This window comes from Oncorhynchus masou, chromosome 32 (genome assembly GCF_036934945.1).
Source record: "Oncorhynchus masou masou isolate Uvic2021 chromosome 32, UVic_Omas_1.1, whole genome shotgun sequence".
Lineage (NCBI taxonomy): Eukaryota > Metazoa > Chordata > Actinopteri > Salmoniformes > Salmonidae > Oncorhynchus > Oncorhynchus masou.
Genome location: NC_088243.1, coordinates 51,877,040 through 51,897,508, shown reverse-complemented (window position 1 = coordinate 51,897,508; position 20,469 = coordinate 51,877,040). Strand labels below are relative to the sequence as shown.

The 20,469-nt window shown below is 43.7% G+C and overlaps 1 protein-coding gene across 2 annotated transcripts; it reads right to left on the bottom strand.

Moving 5' to 3' along the window:
- Positions 1 to 344: 344 nt before the first annotated feature.
- Positions 345 to 8,805, bottom strand: LOC135526174 (protein FAM199X-like). 2 transcript variants are annotated; one of them, XM_064954316.1, is made up of 7 exons: positions 8,698 to 8,805; positions 8,062 to 8,242; positions 7,744 to 7,960; positions 7,498 to 7,668; positions 7,250 to 7,411; positions 5,383 to 5,652; positions 345 to 1,742 (listed from the first exon to the last, which is right to left on the bottom strand). In XM_064954316.1, exons 2-7 carry the CDS (start codon positions 8,226 to 8,228, stop codon positions 1,566 to 1,568), a joined length of 1,164 nt encoding a protein of 387 aa, XP_064810388.1. In that variant the 5' UTR covers positions 8,229 to 8,242; positions 8,698 to 8,805; the 3' UTR covers positions 345 to 1,565. The 2 variants fall into 2 exon arrangements, with proteins under 2 accessions (XP_064810388.1, XP_064810389.1); XM_064954317.1 differs by having other exon boundaries at positions 7,498 to 7,650.
- Between the last annotated feature and the right edge of the window lie 11,664 nt (positions 8,806 to 20,469).

The window sequence follows — 20,469 nt, the reverse complement described above, 5'->3', positions numbered from 1 at the left end:
ACATGTTACCACCACATTAAGTACTACTTCTAATAGGCTTGTAAAACGTACTATTAACAAGATAAAACTACTACATTTTAGGATTAGTTTGATTGTAACATAAGACATATTTAGCATGCATTTTGTGAATTAATTTCTTTACAATGTGTAATTGTAATTTCTGTCAGAGATTTTGTATATTGCCTTTGTAAGTGGCTTTTGAGTGAACAAATATTGGAGGACATTGCTCCATTGCGACCATTTTGTGTTGCAATAGCCAATCAAGAAGTATGGTTTATCAACGTATATAGTCAAGCAAGGTGATATCGCTCTCACGTGAAAATTAAGACAAATCTGAAGGAAAATTTGATGCGATGACAATTTATTTCTCATTTTGCATTATTGAGTAGATCACACAGAAACAACTGCATTCTGGTATGCTTCTGTTCTGCAACTACATTTCCCAATATCTCCCTCACGTCAAAAATACATTGCAGTGGCATATACAGCAACTTGAAATTGGACACCCAAGAAAGCAAGCAATGAATACTCCCTAACTTGGTGCAGCAACATTTTTTTCCACCAAATGAATGGTATTTCATGGCTATTCATTTATTTATTCAAAATAAAGATCTACTCACAACATCTAGTTGATCTAATATATTGTTTTTATAATTACTCAAAAGGGGAAACTTTATACAGGAAAAAGACAAAGCGACATACAGGTGATAAAGCTTCTTTAAGTAAATACATTTTCTAATATACAGTAGTTAGTGTTGTGTTCATGTTGAAAGAGTAAATACTGTCGCTCCACAGGGTGGGGTCCACCACAATATCCAAAGATGTCAAGAAATACCTTCCCATCTAAAGAACATGCAGTCATACTACAGTTCAATAGCATTAAATATGGGAATCTCTAATTTGCACTGGATAGCTGCATTATTTTACATTTAATTTAAGTCTACCCCCCCCCCCCATGCACAAAATACACAAGGAAAACAAAACAAATTCATGTGACTTATTAAATCACCTTTGACAATGTAGGATTAAATGCTTCATTTCTATGTATTTGTTAGAGCCCAAGTCTGTATCACCACTTAACCCTGTTGTGTTTATGAACATGTAGGCCTTAACTTAAGGGGAAACAATGTAAAAACAGTTCTTTATGATTTAACTGCATTTATATACAAAAACCACAATAAGAAGCCACTGAAAATGTGTTAAGCATTTTACAACTCATAATGCCAACTGTTAATTCACCACAATGCCAACGGTGATGACTTCCCATGCATTGATTCAGTGTTCCCTCTATGCCTTCAAGATTAAGTTAAATCACCAGAATGAAGTTAGTCTTGGTAGTTTTTACTTGAACTCATTTTCAGAAAAATACTCCAATGTTTATACAGCTTCAGTTTTTAGAATTCTGTGCAGTTCTAAGGACATAAAATAACTCCAGACTGATTCCAATAGTGCAGCTTCGCTTCAACGTAAACTAGGCTCTAGGATGTGGGACCACCTGCGACGTTTGTGGAAGATGTTATTGTGAGGCTTAAGATTAAGAAGGAACACTGACTCATTCACTCTTGTCACATCAAGACGTCGACCACATCTTCTCCACGATCCTCCTCCTCTGTGACTTTGAGTGACAGCACCTCTTCGTTGAGGAAGAGGCCACTCAGCCTCTCCTTGCGAGCCTGTCTCTGCTCCTTCAGCTGTCTCTTACGCAGGGCTTTCTGCTGCAGCTTTCTCTGCTTAGAACGTTTCTACAATACAAATAGGAAAATAAATAAATGTGTGGCAGTGACACACCAAGCACACAAGATGCAGGGTTCTCCCCAAAGAATGTAAGAGGCACTGCATCACTTTCTGGACTGAAGTGGATTTAACAAGTGAAGGATCAAAAAGGATAATAGCTTTCACCTGGATTGACATGGTAAGTCTATATCATGGAAATAGCAGGTGTTCTGGATGTTTTGTATACTCAGTATGTATGCATGCATGCAGAGTATTCGGGAAGTATTCAGACCCATTGACTTTTTCCACATTGTTACGTTACAGCCTTATTCTAAAATGGATTAAATTGTTCCCCGCTCCCCCTCAATACACAACACGCCATAATGACAAAAGCAAAAATGGGTTTTAGACATCTGAAATGTAACATTTACCTAAGTATTCAGACCCTTTAATAAGTACTTTGTTGAAGAACCTTTGGCAGCGATTACAGCCTCGAGTCTTCTTGGGTATGACACTACAAGCGGTATTTGGGGAGTTTCTCCCATTCTTCTCTGCAGATCCTCTCAAGCTCTGTCAGGTTGGATGGGGAGCGGCGGTGCACAGCTTTTCCAGGTCTCTCCAGAGATGTTCGATCAGGTTCAAGTCCAGGGTCTGGCTGGGACACAAGAACATTCAGGGACTTGTCCCGATGCCACTCCAGTGTTGTCTTGGCTACGTGCTTAAGGACGTTATCCTGTTGGAAGGCAAACCATCGCCCCAGTCTGTGGTCCTGAGCGCTGTGGAGGAGGTTTTCATCTTAGATCTCTCAGTACTTTGTTCCGTTCATCCACCCCGAATGGTCTCCCAGTCCCTGCCTATTAAAAACATCCCCACAGCATGATGCTGCCACCACCATGCCTTAGGGATGGAGCCAGGTTTCCTCCAGATGTAACACTTGGCATTCAGGCCAAAGAGTTCAAACTTAGTTTCATCAGACCTGAGAATCTCAGGCTGTCATGTGCCTTTTACTGAAGAGTGGCTTCCATCTGGTCACTATCATGAGGGCCTGATTGGTAAAATGCTGCAGAGATGGGAGAACCTTCCAGAAGAACAACCATCTCCACAGAGGAACGATGTAGTTCGGTCAGTGTGCCCATAGGGTTCTTGGTCACCTCCTTGACCAAGGCCCTTCTCCCCCAATTTCTCAGTTTGACCAGGCTGCCCAGCTCTAGAAAAATAGTCTTGGTGGTCCCAAACATATTCCATTTAAGAATGATGGAGGCCACTGTGTTCTTGGGGATCTTCAATAATGCAGAAATGTTTTTGTACCCTTCCCCAGATCTGTGCCGACACAATCCTGTCTCAGAGCTATACGGACAACTCCTTAGACATATCATGGCTTGGTTTTTGTACTGCCAAACTTAGACAGGTGTGCCCCTTTGAAAATAAATGTCCAATCAATTGAATTTACCACAGATAGATGTTTACACAACTTGATTGGAGTCTCAAGGATGATCAATGAAAACAGGATACAGCTTTTTACTTGGCTCATCGCACAATAGCAACTCCCTGTGGCGGGCCGGGCACCTGCAGGCTGACATCAGTTCAATAGTGTTTCCTCCGACACATTGGTGTGGCTGGCTTCCGGGTTAAGCAGGCAGGTGTGAAGGAGTGCGGTTTGACGGGTCATGTTTCGGAGGACGCATGACTCGACCTTCACCTCTCACGAGCACGGTGGGGAGTTGCAGCAATGAGACAAGATCGTAATTGGATTGCAAATTGGGAAGGAAAAAGGGGGTAACATAAAAAGATACAAATAAAGTACTTTCCAAATGCATTGTACACACATACATACAGTACCAGTTAAAAGTTTGGACACCTACTAATTCAAGGGTTTTTACATTCTAACATAAGTGAAGACATCACAACTATGAAATAACACACATGGAATCGTAGTAAGCAAAAAAAAAAAAGCATTAAAAACATTTGATTTGTCAAAGTAGCCACTTTTTACCTTCACAGCTTTGCACTCTTAGCATTCTCTTAACCAACATCACCTGGAATGCTTTCCAACAGTCTTGAAGGAGTTCCCACATATGCTCAGCACTTGTTGGCTGCTTTTCCTTGACACTTTGGTCCAACTCATCCCAAACCATCTCAATTGGGTTGAGGTCAGGTGATTGTGGGAGCCAGGTCATCTGATGCACCACTCCATCACTCTCCTTGGTCAAATAGCCCTTACACAGCCTGAAAGGGTGTTGGGTCATTGTGCTGTTGAAAAACAAATGGTACTCCCACTAAGCGCAAACCAGAAGGGATGGCGTATCGCTGCAGAATGCTGTGATAACCAGCATGGCTAAGTCTCTTGAATTCTAAATAAAATCACTGACAGTGTCACTAGCAAAGCACCGCAACACACCACCTCCATGCTTCACGGTGGGAACCACACATGGAGATCATCCATTCACCTACTATGCATCTAAGTGTTAAAAAAAAGACACCACAGTTGGAACCAAAATTTTCAAATTTGGACCCATCAGACCAAAGGACAGACTTCCACCGGTCTAATGTCCATTGCTCGTGTTTACGAGCAATGGACCATGGCCCAGGCAAGTCTCTTCTTATTGGTGTCCTTTAACAGTGGTTTCTTTGCAGCAATTCGACCATGAAGGCCTGATTCACATTCTCCTCTGAATAGTTGATGTTGAGATACATCTCTTGAACTCAAGCATTTATTTGGGCTGCAATGTCAGAGGCTGGTAACTCTAAATAAAGTGTTGTCCTCTGCAGCAGAGGTAACTCTGGCTCTCCCTTTCCTGTAGTGGTCTTCATGAGAGCCAGGTTCATCATAGTGCTTGATGGTTTTTGTGACTACACTTGAGGAAACTTTAAAAGTTCTTGAAATGTTGCACATTAACTGCCCTGGCCTTAAAAATAATGATGGATTGTCTGTATACCACCCCTACCTTATCACAACTGATTGGCTCAAAAAGCATTGAGGAAAGAAATTCCACAAATTAAGATTTAACATAGCACACCTGTTAATTGAAATGCATTCCAGGTGACTACCTCATGAATCTGGTTGAGAAAATGCCAAGTGTGCAAAGCTGTCATCAAGAAAAAAGGTTGACTACTTCAAAGAATCTAAAATATATTTTGATTTGTCTAACACTTTTTTGGTTACAACATGATTCCATGTGTTATTTCATAGTTTTGATGTCTTCACTATTATCCTACAATGTAGAAAATGGTACAAATAAAAACCCTTGAATGAGTAGGTGTCCAAACTTTTGACTGGTACTGCACATACAGCTGTGTCGGTTACCGACACAATGGTGCGGGAAACTTTGCAGCCAGTGCAAATTTGTATCAACTTGTAAGATCACTAGCGAGAGTGCATGCTCAAGACAGACAGGCAGAGTAGACAGGAAGAGTAAAAAGAAACTAAACCAACCTCCATGCATCGTCAATGTGTTTATAGAGGAGATTCAATTCCATCAGGATATTTTCTGCTGGGCAATGTGTCCAGCAATGTTTTTGTTTGTTGTTCTTTTATGTCATTTTTATCTGCCAAAAGCCAGCAATTACTGGCAAATGAAGACACTGGTACAGTCCAAAGTATTTGATGAGGAGGATCACAATACCAGCCATAGTGAACTCTTAACAGGCAAAGTGAAGCTCCTTCCTTACCTTGGAGTCCCGGATCCGCTCAGCAGCACTGGACAGGTTCCCGTCACTGTGGGCGCGGCTGATGTTAGCCGCACTGCAGTTGGAGGCAGAGTTGCCTGTGGAGCCTGTGGATCCGGTGGAGCTGCTGGCACTGCTGACCATGCTAGCGTTGCTGCTGCTGGCCCCACTCACCCCGCTGTTGCTAGCACTGCTATGGCCACTCCTCTTCCAGCTGTCCCGGGTGCTGCAGGGGCGCAGTCGTTGACTGTGCTCCCGGATGTAGTTTCTCACCTGTTCGATAGGAACGCTTAGGCCTCAGGTTCAACACACTTCCGACAACATTTAGATTGGAGTATACTGCCCATCATACAGGGCCACAATCCAAGTACAAGAATGTTGTCATTTTGCACCTAGGGATGACACGGTTATCGATTTCACGATAAACCACGAGTTAGTATGACCGTTTCCAATTTGAATTATCATTAAAACACGGTTTGAAAAAAACACAGTAAATACTGTCCAGCATCAACAGTCTGACACAAGCACAGCATGCAACGTAGGTTTTGTTTTGTGTGAAAACATGGCGGAAAGCAGTGACAATGCTCGGGAGATATTGCAGCCCTCTAAGGGGACCAAATCTGAAGTGTGGTCATATTTTGGGTATTACAAGAGTGCCGAGGAAAACTTAAAATTGCAGATGGTCACCCTGTCTGCAGCACATGGAGAGGGGAAAAAATTAAAAATTTGCTGCGAAAGGGGGCATCACTTCAAATCTGGAGTCATCTTCATGACCGCCACCCACTATTTTATAGCAAATGCAAGGTAAGTTAACTTCTAGCTCAATTCATGATGTGGGACTTCAGAACAGGGGAAAATGTCATGGTATGTGTAACTTGCAAATAGCTTGTCAATAATGTGAACTGAAGCTTTCAGTGTTACCTACTCATGAACCTGTAGACTATTTGCCCATTGCATACGATACCACGTTATGTGGTTTAGTCACCCAACCAACATATTTGGTTCATTTAAAATCCGGCAGATGCCGACTTGGTTGAAAAAGTGTTCCAACAGGAGAAACCCTTAGACTCCTATACAAGACTCCTGTATTTATGTCAATTGTTGTGCCCATTGCAATTACTATCACTTTCTTAAGACTCATTTGTAGTTGTGTAAATTGTGCATGGGGTCATTGCATAGCCTCAAATGCAACACAGAAGACAGTGTGCGTAAGTGAATAATACTTATAATGTAACACCAATAATAATACATTTGCTATTCCCTTGTTTACAGAGTGGGCGCACAGAAGGCAAACATGGTGATACTACTGGTACCTCACCCAACAGTTGACAGACACTCAAGCAAACATTTAAAAGGCAGGCTGCTTATACACCCACATCAAAACAAAAAAAATGCTTTAGACCTCAATGCAGCCCTTTCATATTGCATTGCAAAGGACACAATGCCATTTCAAATTGTTGAGAGGCCTGGCTTTCTGTGGCCGATGAAGGTTGCCGTGCCTCACTACAAAGTGAGTGCTGCTAATTTTATTTGTTGTTTATTTGCTTACTTAAGGTTGTGTTCATTTAAACCTGAACTAAGGAAACTTTCAACTCTCATGGTCATATGGTGCCATCTTTAAATGTTATTATTTTAATGTTTATGCACACAAAAAGTGCATGGTGCTGCTAATTTTATTTGTTTGTTTTTTGTTGATTTTCAGAATAAAACTTGGTGAAATGATTTCAGTGTGTGTATCAGTGCTTCTAAAACATGTCCAGCACATTTTAACCATACCGCGATAATACTGATAAACGTGACAATTTTGGTCACTATAATCGTGATATGAAATGTTCATACCATTTCATCTATAATTGTGCCATTCACTCACCTGTTTCAGTTTCTCATCAGTCAGACAGTTGAGCTCGATGATAAACTCGCTGTCTGTGGGGGATATCTGTGCACACGGGTCAATGATCTTGATAATATCCAACTGCTCTCGTAGCCCCATCTCCGTGCTGACCTTTCTGCTCAAATATTCAATATATTCCACCTGAGAGGCAGACAAAGCATGAAACACATATGCAACTGCTGCTTTACAATTCCTGGCATTGTGAAATTGAGAGCAGGTCTCCATACCTGTTCATCATTGGTCATAGCACTCCAGGGGAGCTCATCCATATTTCTATGTGGTTTGGTCTTTCTCTTGGAGGAAAGGCATGGGGAGCTGGGAACACTGGGTATGATGTCAGAGAGCACATCACTTCCACTGGCTATGTCGCTTCCAGGCAGCTGTGGATAAGCAAAACACTTTTATTCCAAATGTAACAACTACCAACATACGTAAACAATAATATTTCTGTCATCACATTAAGTGTAGCCTACCTGCCACTCAAATTCACTGTCTGACCAGTCCCAGTAAGTGCTGATAGAGGACACGTCGCTGCAGACGCTGCCCTCTGGGAACAGATCGAAGGAGGTGAACTCCTGGTCGTCCAGGAGGGAGTAGCATTCCTCCTGGTCTCCCACGGAGACCGAGGAGAACAGCTCCTCGCTGCATTCTGAGCTGGCCACACTCGTTCCACAGGAAGTCAGGTTCCATCTGAAAACAGTGGTTAGTTTAGCCTATATGAACAACTAAGTTACACTACCGTTTGGTTTTGAAAGCTGTTAGGCGTGCCACAAACAGGTATCAGGTCCTACCTGTTACCATGGAAGCGGCGCAGAGGGTCTGTCCGGTGACAAGAGGACAACTGAAAGCCAAAGTCACTGACATCCAAAGTGCCTGCCTCACTGAAGTTCCCTCGCTGCGACAGCAGTGGAAAGGGCTCCTCGGGGGCTAGGAACTTTCCATAAAGAGCCTCAGACATAACGATTTCTCCCCCTGAGGAAATTGTTAATAAGGCCAAATGTTAAACAAGGCTCTTTTCACTTACATAAACAGATTACCACTAGCGTGTTAGTTACTTGAGCTTGGTTGGCAAGGCAAGAAAGATAGTGTAACAGACCGCTAGTCGCTACGCTAACAAAATATTGCTAACGCTACCAAGCTACGTTAACTTCTCCAGCAAACTTCCGAGCTGGCTGGTTACCTTGTCAATTTAAGTGTTAACGAAATGGTTGACCCTAATAAGTTATTTGGGACAGAAAACACGGAATAATCTTGAAGGCAAACAACGAGGCCTCGTTAGCTAATTCAGCTAAATCGCGTCGCGAAAATGAGTCGTAAAAGACAGCACGCCAGCGGGCTTGTTCGAGATAATCCATTATACCACGACATTATTGTTCGCATAACATCTTGCCTGATTTACAGAAGAATAAGTTGATCAAGCAACAGACCTGCCGTTGTTCAGAGAAAAACCTCCTCCATTTGCAAATTCGCCTCGCCGAGCAAATTATTACAAAACGACGCAACTCCACAACCACACACGTCAATGCCACGCTCTAAAAACTACAGCGCCCTCTTGCGAGAGAAAAATAAAAAAGATGACGTAGCGGGAGTAGCTTCTTCTTCTGTGGGTTTTATGGCGGACTACAACCCTAAAAGGTATATTGCCGCCACCAACTGGGCGGGTTGAAAAACCAAAACATGGCCAAAAGAAAATCCATGCGTAATAGGGAAATTTACTTAATCCACCCAAATAAAATAGTACATTTACAAAAACAAAACAAAACTAACATTTCTTCCTTCTTTCAAATCTCAATATCTCCCTTCCAAAGCTCTAGGGCCTGAGAGGATGCTTGTGACAATATCCCATGTAACTCCTCCGCCTAGAAATGTTTCTAGAAATCTGCCGTATCAACAATGATATCCTCATCCTGGAACTTCTCTCCAGCTTGGCAGTGCCATTAATCACCATAGCTATAAAGACCACAAAGTCCACCTTCTTAACGGTTAAAATGTCAGGATCCTGCTTGTCAAAAGCAACCCCTGCAGTGAAGGCCTATCCACCACCATGGATTATTCAGGTGCACCATTCAAAACCTCAACCCTTTTAACAGCTGCTGCATATGAAATGCTCTGGACAGCCCTGACTTTGGCCACCTCATTTTCTTTCACCCCTGTCGGGCATTCGAAAGACGTGGCTTCATGGTTGCCACCACAATTGCAACATGTCACATTTTCATCACTTTTAAAACACATGACATTATCTTTTCCACAACTTGGACATCTCTGTTTCTCCCTTCTGCAAACACTTGAAACATGACCAAAAGCTTTACAATGATCTAACTGCATTGGTCTTGGGATACATGCTCTGTAGTTTATATACCCCAACTCCACTTGAGTAGGGAGAGAGTCCATGTAAAAAAAAAAAAGAACACATAGATGTTTTCAGTTTTTCTTCATTCACCACACAATTCATCTGACGTGCATCACTCACTCCAGGAATATTTTTAATCTCTTCAACATCGACTTCCCACGAGATGCCAGATATAACCCCCTTGAGGGGTGCCCTGTTCGGAAGAGACAAACATGACACATCAAGCTTATCAAATCGGGTGAGACTAAACAAACGTTCCTTCTGATCCGCAGAAACACAAACAATCCAAACAAGACCTCCTAACATGATCCTCACAGTCTTCACTTTACCCAATAGCATCTCATAGTAGTGGGGACGAAATTGACGAGAGGGTTGGAGAAGCAGCAGCTGTGCAGGAATGCGAACAATATGGGTGTCAGTTCATATGGTATGGAACGGGAGATTGCGGGTCAAGGACCAGAATGGTTGTTAGTGGAAAGACAAAGAGAAGAAGAGAGATCACGATACAGAAAGCAGTGGAGTAAAGAAAGCATAAAAGGGCCAAGGTAGGAAGCAAGAATAATAATATTTTGGAGTGGAAAGCGGTGATGGTGTTACAACCTATCCAACTAACTAATGCCGTACAGAAAGAGGTAATTTAAGTCAAATTAGCTCGGTTCATTGGAAATGGTAGACTGTTAATATTTTGTGGTAGCCAGGCTCAGTAAAGAGAAGATTTTGAAAATGGAAAAGCTTAATGGGAAGATTAAAAGCCATGTCCCTGATGCTTATGCTTGATTGAAGGGAGTCATTGCTGGGGTCCCAATATATATGTCCATAGATGATTTTAAAGAACATGTGAAGGGAGGCAGAGTGATTGAGGGTAAAAGGTGGATCAGTAGTAAATAGGGTCAAAGTAGTGAAAGCTTATCACTGCTGATGAGGTTTGGAAAAGTACAGATTGGAGCAATGTCAGAGAATTTGTCCCATCCCCATTGCAGTGTTTTAAATGCAAAAGAATGGGACATGTAGCTGTAGCTGATTTTGAAAATTTATTTTACCTTTATTTAAGTAGGCAAGTCAGTTAAGAACAATTTTTTATTTACAATGACGGCCTAGGAACCATGGACTAACTGCCTTGTTCAGGGGCAGAACGACCGATTTTTACCTTGGGGATTCAATCTAGCAACCTTTCAGTTACTAGTCCAACACTCTAACCACTAGGCTACCTGCCACCCCATTTACAATGTAAAATAAGGAGATGTGCCAAGTGTGGAAGGGAACAGGATTACAGTGAATGTGGGAGCAATGTGAAGCTTAAGTGTTGTAATTGTGGGGTGGAACATAGTGCAGCATTTGGTGGATGCTAGGTTCAGAGAGAGGCTAGAGAGGCTCAGAGATACAGCATTAGCCATGATGTATTATATGCAGAGGCTGTAAAACAGATTGGTGGAGGTACAGTGTGGAATGATGGAGCTTCCATGGCTGCTCCTGTATTAAGTGGACCGAATGTCAAGGGTGGTGTTTCTGCTGGTCTTGGCATGGTTTCGAGGCCTGATCAGAAATCTTGTGCTCATGAATATACAGTGTCAAAGCACTGAATAATGAATAATGAATAATGTTGACTTCATAGCTTTTATTGGTATGTTTATCAATACAACCTGGGTTGTGGAAAGCAGAAATGCCAGGTTGAAGGTTATTTGTGGAGATGGCAAAAGAGATATTGGGGGTAACAGATGTTACTGTTGAATTGGTTGTTGACATGCTGAACAATCCTAAGGGTGGAGAGTTTCAGCATGTTATAGATCAAGTTTAATGGGGTAGGGGAAGGTTTTTTGGGGGAGTGTGTGGTAGAAGTTAGTAGGGATTTATTTGGTTGTTATTTTAATTTCATGGTAGTACATAATTGGGCAGATCATGATTTATCGTACGTTCCTGCAAAGTAGGTGGCGGCATGGACTTAAATCAAAGATTGTTATTGTTCTGTACTTAAATGTTTGTTTGCGGACCGCAATGATAGAATCAAAGAAGAAGAGGAAGATGATGATGATGGCATGTCATGTCATGTGATCTCATCTACCAATCCAGAAATGGTCTGAAATAAACTAACAATCGAGTCACCTAAAAAACATAATTAGAAAATAATTTACACAAATATAGGTTTGTTCAAGAAGTGTAGATATATATGAAGTATCATGTCGTTAAGCCATGCCAAAGTCGCGGTTGGTGCATCCACAGACTCAAGTTTTTTGGGAGGAAGGATTCCATCAGAAATCAAAATCATGGCAAAACAGCTGAAGGTTGTAGACCAATAATTGTTTAGAAAAATACTCAAAGGTTGGTAATTTAGTTGCATCCCATTCACTTTGGAACACTGAAATTAACTAGTTTCAAAATCAAATCAAAATCAAATAGTTTCCATTTCTCTCTTTGTCTCTAGCCACACACTAGCTCTCTGAAAACCCAAGTTGTCTTATATTGAGGCGGAGTTGTGTTTTGATAACATCGCAGGGTTTTCTAAAAACATTGAGGCACCATAAGTCAATTCTTGTTAATTCTGTAAACCCTTTGTCCTCTAAAACAGCGGTCCTTCCGAGCTGTGCTGAAATTCATACTTTCAATAAAAACTTTTTGCGAATACAAACACCAACTTTTACCTCGTTGCTCATACTACGTAAGATGAGATTCAATTGGGACTCGGCTGTTTGTTCACCCGTACCCGCCCTCAATTGCTAATAACGCATTTGCAACCCGTGTCTATATGTAATAAAGTGAAAATCTGAGGCCCGCACTCAACCCTAACCCACACAGATAGAAAATGCTCTAGGCTACAGTCAAAGTCTTCAGAACAATTTGTTTACATTTTGGTAGGCTATTTGTTGGTCTACTTGTGTCACGGATTTCGTTGTGGGAAGGAGGAGCGGACCAAAATGCAGCGTAGTTTTGATTCATTTTATTAAATACGGAAACTATACACGATAAACTAACAAAATAACAAACCAACGAAAACCTAAAACAGCCCTATCTGGTGCAAAACACAGAGACAGGAACAATCACCCACAAACACACAGTGAAACCCAGGCTACCTAAATATGGTTCCCAATCAGAGACAATGACTAACACCTGCCCCTGATTGAGAACCATATCAGGCCAAACACAGAAATAGACAAACAAGACATCCAACATAGAATGCCCACTCAGATCACACCCTGACCAATCAAAACATAGAAACATACAAAGTAACATATGGCTAGGGTGTGACAGTACCCCCCCCCCCCAAGGTGCGGACTCCGACCGCAAAATGGCGGCTCTGGTGCTGGACGTGGCCCCCACTTCACCGCAGGCTTCCCCCACCTTGTCCGCTTCCGTGACCTCCCAGCCACGGCAACCCTACTTAACAACACGGGACAGAGGGGCAGCTCGGGACAGAGGGGCAGCTCGGGACAGAGGGGCAGCTCGGGACAGAGGGGCAGCTCGGGACAGAGGGGCAGCTCGGGACAGAGAGGCTCTTCAGACTCCGGCAGCAGCGCCGGGCATGGCGGGAGACCCTGGCAGCAGCGCCGGACAGGCGGGAGACCCCGGCAGCAGCGCCGGACAGGCGGGAGACCCCGGCAGCAGCGCCGGACAGGCGGGAGACTCCGACAGCGCAGGAGAGGAGAAAGGCTCCGGCAGATCCTGGCTGACTGGCGGATCTGGAAGAATCTGGCTGACTGGCAGATCTGGAAGAGTCTGGCAGACTGACGTTTCCGGCAGATCCTGGCTGACTGGCGGATCTGGAAGTGTCTGGTTGACTGGCAGATCTGGAAGAGTCTGGTTGACTGGCAGATCTGGAAGAGTCTGGTTGACTGGCGGATCTGGAAGAGTCTGGCTGACTGGCGGATCTGGAAGAGTCTGGCTGACTGGCGGATCTGGAAGAGTCTGGCTGACTGGCGGATCTGGAAGAGTCTGGCTGACTGGCGGATCAGGAAGAGTCTGGCAGATCTGGAAGAGTCTGGCTGACTGACAGATCTGGAAGAGTCTGGCTGACTGGCAGATCTAGAAGAGTCTGGTTGACTGGCAGATCTGGAAGAGTCTGGTTGACTGGCAGATCTGGAAGAGTCTGGTTGACTGGCAGATCTGGAAGAGTCTGGTTGACTGGCAGATCTGGAAGAGTCTGGCTGACTGGCAGATCTGGAAGAGTCTGGCTGACTGGCGGATCTGGAAGAGTCTGGCTGACTGGCAGATCTAGAAGGGTCTGGTTGACTGGCGATCTGGAAGAGTCTGGCAGATCTGGAAGAGTCCGGTTGACTGGCAGATCTGGAAGAGTCTGGCTGACTGGCAGATCTGAAAGAGTCTGGTTGACTGGCAGATCTGGAAGAGTCTGGCTGACTGGCGGATCTGGAAGAGTCTGGTTGACTGGCAGACCTGGAAGAGTCTGGTTGACTGGCGGATCTGGAAGAGTCTGGTTGACTGGCAGATCTGGAAGAGTCTGGTTGACTGGCAGATCTGGAAGAGTCTGGCTGACTAGCGGATTCTGGCAGACTGGCAGCTCCTTGCAGACTGGCAGCTCCTTGCAGACTGGCAGCTCCATGCAGACTGGCAGCTCCTTGCAGACTGGCAGCTCCTTGCAGACTGGCAGCTCCATGCAGACTGGCAGCTCCATGCAGACTGGCAGCTCCGGCTGCTCCATGCAGACTGACAGCTCTGGCTGTTCCATGAAGACTGACAGCTCTGGCTGCTCCATACAGACTGACAGCTCTGGCTGCTCCATGCAGACTGACATCTCTGGCTGCTCCATGCAGACTGACAGCTCTGGCTGCTCCATGCAGGCTGACAGCTCTGGCTGCTCCATGCAGGCTGGCAGCTCTGGCTGCGCTAAACAGGCAGGAGACTCCAGCAATGCTGTAGAGGCGGAAGGCTCTGGCAGCGCTAAACAGGCGGGAGACTCCAGCAGTGCAGGAGAGGAGGAAGGCTCTGGCTGCGCTGAACAGGCGGAATACTCTGTCAGCGCTGTAGAGGAGGAAGGATCTGGCTGCGCTGAACAGGCGGGAGACTCCGGTAGCGCAGGAGAGGAGGAAGGCTCCGGCTGCGCTGGAGAGGCGAGGCGCAATGTAGGCCTGATGCGTGGTGCTGGCACTGGTGGTACTGGGCCGAGGACACGCACAGGAAGCCTGGTGCGGGGAGCTGCCATCGGAGGACTGGTGTGTGAAGGTGGCACAGGATGGGCTAGACCGTGAAGGCGTACTGGAGATCTTGAGAGCAGTGCTTGCACAGGACATGTGAGGCTAGGAAGGTGCACAGGAAGCCTGGTGCGTGAGGCTGGCACCATCTTAACCAGCCGACTAACACGCACCTCAGGACGAGTATGGAGCGCTGACCCAGGTGCCATCAAATCCCCGACACGCTCCGTCGGGCGAATTCCATATTTAAAGCACCAACACAGCAACTCCCTCATTACTCTCTCCTCCAATTACCCCATTAACTCCTTCACAGTCTCTGTTTCGCTCACCTCCAACACCGGTTCTGGTTCTGGTCTCCTCCTTGGCTCCTCACGATAAACAGGGAGAGTTGGCTCAGGTCTGACTCCTGACTCTGCCACACTCTCCCTGAGACCCCCCCCAAGAAATTTTTGGGGCTGACTCTCGGGCTTCCATCCGCGTCGCCGCGCTGCTTCCTCATACCTGCGCCTCTCAGCTCTCGCCGCCTCCGGCGATATTCTCCAGGCTGATCCCAGGGTCCTTCTTCGAACAATTCGTCCTCCCATGTCCATTCCTTCTTTTGTTGCTCCTGCTGTTGCTTTTGCCTGTTACCACGCTGCTTGGTCCTGTTGTGGTGGGAGATTCTGTAACGACGTTCTTCTGTTGAAGGAGGAGCGGACCAAAATGCAGCGTGGTGGTTACTCATGTTTATTAATGAAAATATGACTAGACATGAAATAACTGAATGTACAAAACAACAGACGGAACGTGAAAAACTATACAGCCTATCTGGTGAACATAAACACAGAGACAGGAACAATCACCCACGAAACACTCAAAGAATATGGCTGCCTAAATATGGTTCCCAAACAGAGACGATGATAATCACCTGACTCTGATTGAGAACCGCCTCAGGCAGCCATAGACTATGCTAGACACCTCACAAAACCCCAAGACAAAAACACACCACAATAACCCATGTCACACCCTGGCCTGACCAAATAAATGAAGATAAACATAATATATTTCGACCAGGGCGTGACAGAACCCCCCCCCCCCCCCTAAGGTGTGGACTCCCGGACGCACATCAAAACAACAGGGAGGGTCCGGGTGGGCGTCTGTCCATGGTGGCGGCTCCAATGCTGACAATTTGAGACTAAATTGATTTCATTTATGTATTATATTAATAAGTTAAAAAAAAAGTGTTCATTGTTCATTCAGTATTGTTGTAATTGTCATTATTATAAATATATATATATACATGTATATATATATATATAATCGTCCGATTAATCGATATCGGCTTTTTTTGGTCCTCCAATAATCGGTATTGGCTTTCAAAAATCATAATCGGTCAACCTCTAGTTTGAACTCTGTATCTCAACACGAGGTTGAGACCATAAACTCACCTCCCGGCCATACTGGTATGGCTGATTAGCTGTCCTAAGTAAAAACTCTTCAAACCATCCTATTCTACTACTCTTATAAAATCACTTTTTTTACCTTTATTTAACTAGGCAAGTCAGTTAAGAACAAATTCAGCAGCACGGTCAGGTGGACTGGGGACAGCAAGGAGTCATCATGTCAGGTAGTCCTGAGGCATGATCCTAGGGCTCAGGTCCTCCGAAAGAGAGAAAGAAAGAGAGAATTAGAGAGAGCACACTTAAATTCACACAGGACACCGAATAGGACAGGAGAAGTACTCCAGATATAACAAACTGACCCTAGCCCCCCAAAACATAAACTACTGCAGCAAAAATACTGGAGGCTGAGACAGGAGGGGTCAGGCGACACTGTGGCCCCATCCAGGGACACCACCGGACAGGGCCAAACAGGAAGGATATAACCCCACCCACTTTGCCAAAGCACAGCCCCCACACCACTAGAGGGATATCTTCAACCACCAACTTACCATCCTAAGATAAGGCTGAGTATAGCCCACAAAGATCTCCGCCACGGCACAACCCAAGGGGGGGGGCAACCCAGACAGGATGACCACATCAGTGACTCAACCCACTCAGGTGACGCACCCCTCCCAGGTACGGCATGAGAGAGCCCCAGTAAGCCAGTGACTCAGCCCCTGTAATAGGGTTAGAGGCAGAGAATCCCAGTGGAAAGAGGGGAACCGGCCAGGCAGAGACAGCAAGGGCGGTTCGTTGCTCCAGAGCCTTTCCATTCACCTTCCCACTCCTGGGCCAGACTACACTCAATCATATGACCTACTGAAGAGATGAGTCTTCAGTAAAGACTTAAAGGTTGAGACCGAGTTTGCGTCTCTGACATGGGTAGGCAGACCGTTCCATAAAAATTTAGCTCTATAAGAGAAAGCCCTGCCTCCAGCTGTTTGCTTAGAAATTCTAGGGACAATTAGGAGGCCTGCGTCTTGTGACCGTAGCGTACGTGTAGGTATGTACGGCAGGACCAAATCAGAAAGATAGGTAGGAGCAAGCCCATTTAATGCTTTGTAGGTTAGCAGTAAAACCTTGAAATCAGCCCTTGCTTTGACAGGAAGCCAGTGTAGGGAGGCTAGCACTGGAGTAATATGATCAAATTGTGGCGGTTCGTGTGAAAGTATATGATTACTGTGAGAATAGTTTCTAAAATGTATCAATGATAAGTGTCTATTTCTCTCTCTCTTCCTCCCTGTCCATCTCCTTTGTATCAAGCCACCATAGGTTGTGTCAGTCCGCTAGGGACCTTTTCTCATGAACTAAGTCTGTATGTTTATCCTGTGTTATTATTTAGTTAGCTAGTAAATAAATAATTAAACCAATTTGTCTAGTACTGAATCATAAGTAAGGCTGGGTTTTTTGCAGATGCAGGAGGTTATGAGAATGATGATATGATATGAGGTTATGATTAATACGTTGATTGTTTTATGGATGTGATAGGTAATGACCTTTAGAGTGTAATTTGGGAGATGGTAACTCCTTAAACAACCGCGCTTGTGGTGCCCCAAATTCCTAATGAGTTAATTGTTACATTATTAATTTAATCGGGTATCAATTAAACAAAATGTAACATAACAAAATGTAGAAAAAGTCAATAAGTATGTATATAATATCCACACCAATTTGTAAAGGACAGATGTAGGTTGTTTGTAATCAAGTTTTGAATACACTACCGTAAACAATTTCTGAAAACTGACAAAAAGGTGAAAGGTATTACGACCATCCGCGTTTTACCCTACGAGCAAGAAGGGAAAAGTCAGTGATTGTATTTGCTCAAATATTTTATTAAAAGTATGAATTTCAGCACCCAGAGGAAGGACTGCAATTTAATAGGACAAACGGGGTACAGGTAAGCGTTTTCAGAATTGACATTTTTACAAGACTCAACTGATTGTGACTCAATTTGTTGCTAGTAAATCCCGCTACCAGTCATCAAAACTCAACTCGGCCTCGATATAAGAGAATGGAATTGAGTGTTATATATATATAGCTAGGCTATACCCAGTTTATAGCCGGTGTAGTAGTATAACTCGAGGCGTTGGAATACGATGATACCAGCCAGCGCTTATTTCAAAGAGTGTGTAGTAAACCACGCCTCCAGTGGGCAGAGAGCCTGGCATGTTGCACTGAACACGTTTGAATATGGAGAAAAGCCTCTAATTTTACAGTAGTAGGCCTAAACAGGGAAACAACGACAAGTCCCAGACAGTTTCAATAGAACATACCAGTGGGGAATTGTTTACTACCTAAATGATTTAGATAATCTGGTTACCACCATTGTTTGGAATACATTAAACATATAATTGAATGGTGTTTCCTTTGAAGAGATGGGCCTGGCTGAGAATAGAACATTCCAGTTGTCTGCCTAAGTGTGGCGCTGTTTACCACAAATTTCTGGAAAAGTCTATAATTAACCTGTACAGCTCTTGACCCATTCCCCACCTTACACTGCAACAACTTGTCAATGATTTGAGCTTTTATAGAATACCCCCCTTTTACAAATGACTTAAAGGTGTGTGACCATTAACATTGTCTGCATATCCACTGTAACATTGTCTGCATATCCACTGTCTCCCAAAGTTTGGACTTGCACATTTATTTTCATCTCAGGAATTTAACAATGGTGTGGAGTAGCTCAAGCCAATGTTTACACCGATCCAATGCTTGGATATCCACGAGGAGAGGAATGGACAATTGCTATGCAGCCTTTGGTTTCAGGTGGCTTCATCAACAGATGGAGTGTGTCCCAAATGGCACCCTATCCCTATACTGTGTCTAGTGTGCAAATTTTGACCAATCCCCAGTTAACCTCAAGTTTCGATTGACGCACCGGTGTCGATGTGCCAACTTATGTTTGGTAGCGTCCTAACTGCTTGGGTTACAAACGGTTGGTGTTCTCAGGTTTGCTCTATGACCTTCAAACCTTCTTCTGAAGATAACCTATACTGGTAAAAAATAAAATAAAATGGAAGTGTGAAAGTTTTGTGCCTACCCAAAAAAAGAGGTTAAATATGTGTAAAAATATATATATATATACAGTACCAGTCAAAAGTTTGGACACCTACTCATTCAAGGGTTTTTCTTTATTTTAACTATTTTCTACATTGTAGAATAATAGTGAACATATCAAAACTATGAAATAACACATATGGAATCATGCAGTGACCCAAAAAGTGTTAAACAAATCAAAATACATTTTAGCCACCCTTTGCCTTGATGACAGCCTTGCACACTCTTGACATTCTCACAACCAGCTTCATGAGGTAGTCACCTGGTCCACAATATGACCATCTTAAAACAATTCCATATGTCAGCTCATTGATCTCACTGTGATACTGTAGGCCTACTTACATTACCTTTCTGAGTCAATTCAGGTGTTTAATGTTCTGTGTTTGTGTTAACCATGGCAGACGGCATTGAAAATAAAAACAATCAGCCTCTGTGTCTGTGGATCTTTTTCCTTTGATGTATTTTTCATGTCTGCCAGGCCCATCTTTTCAAAGAAACACAATTTATTTTAATCTCTGGTCGAGTAAAATAAATCGTTTTGTTCTGGTCACAAGATAATTTCCGGTAAACAGCATCACACTTAGGCAGAAAACGGAACGTTCTATTCCGATGCTCTGTCTAATAACAAAATTTCCTCAGGCGGCAGACAGCTTCATGAATAGAGGTGCAGTGCATTCGAAAAGTATTCAGACCGCTTGTCACGATCGTCGTAAGAAGCGGACCAAAGCGCAGCGTGGTGGGAATGCATCATTTAATAGATGACAAAAAAACACGAAGTAAACTGTACAAAAACAATAAACAAATAACGACCGTGAAGCTATCATAAGAACTGTGCTGACACAAGCAACTAACATAGACAATCACCCACAAAACAAACAGTGAAACCCAGGCCACCTAAGTATGATTCTCAATCAGAGACAACTAATGACACCTGTAACGTAACAAAATTTGGAAAAAGGGAAGGGGTCTGAATACTTTCCAAATGCACTGTAGAACCTTTTTCTGAAGGTTCTATAAAGAACCATGTTCAAAAGGTTCTACATGGAACATTTATGTTGCGATAAAGAACCCTTTCCTCAGGTTCTATAAAGTACCATTATAAAAGGTTTTATATAGCACCAAAAAAGGTTCTGCTTTTGTTACAAGCCTTTTTGGTGCTGTTGACAACCCATCTTGGTGCTATAATGAAATCTTTTTAATGGTTTCTCAATCTCAAACATTCTACAAAGAACC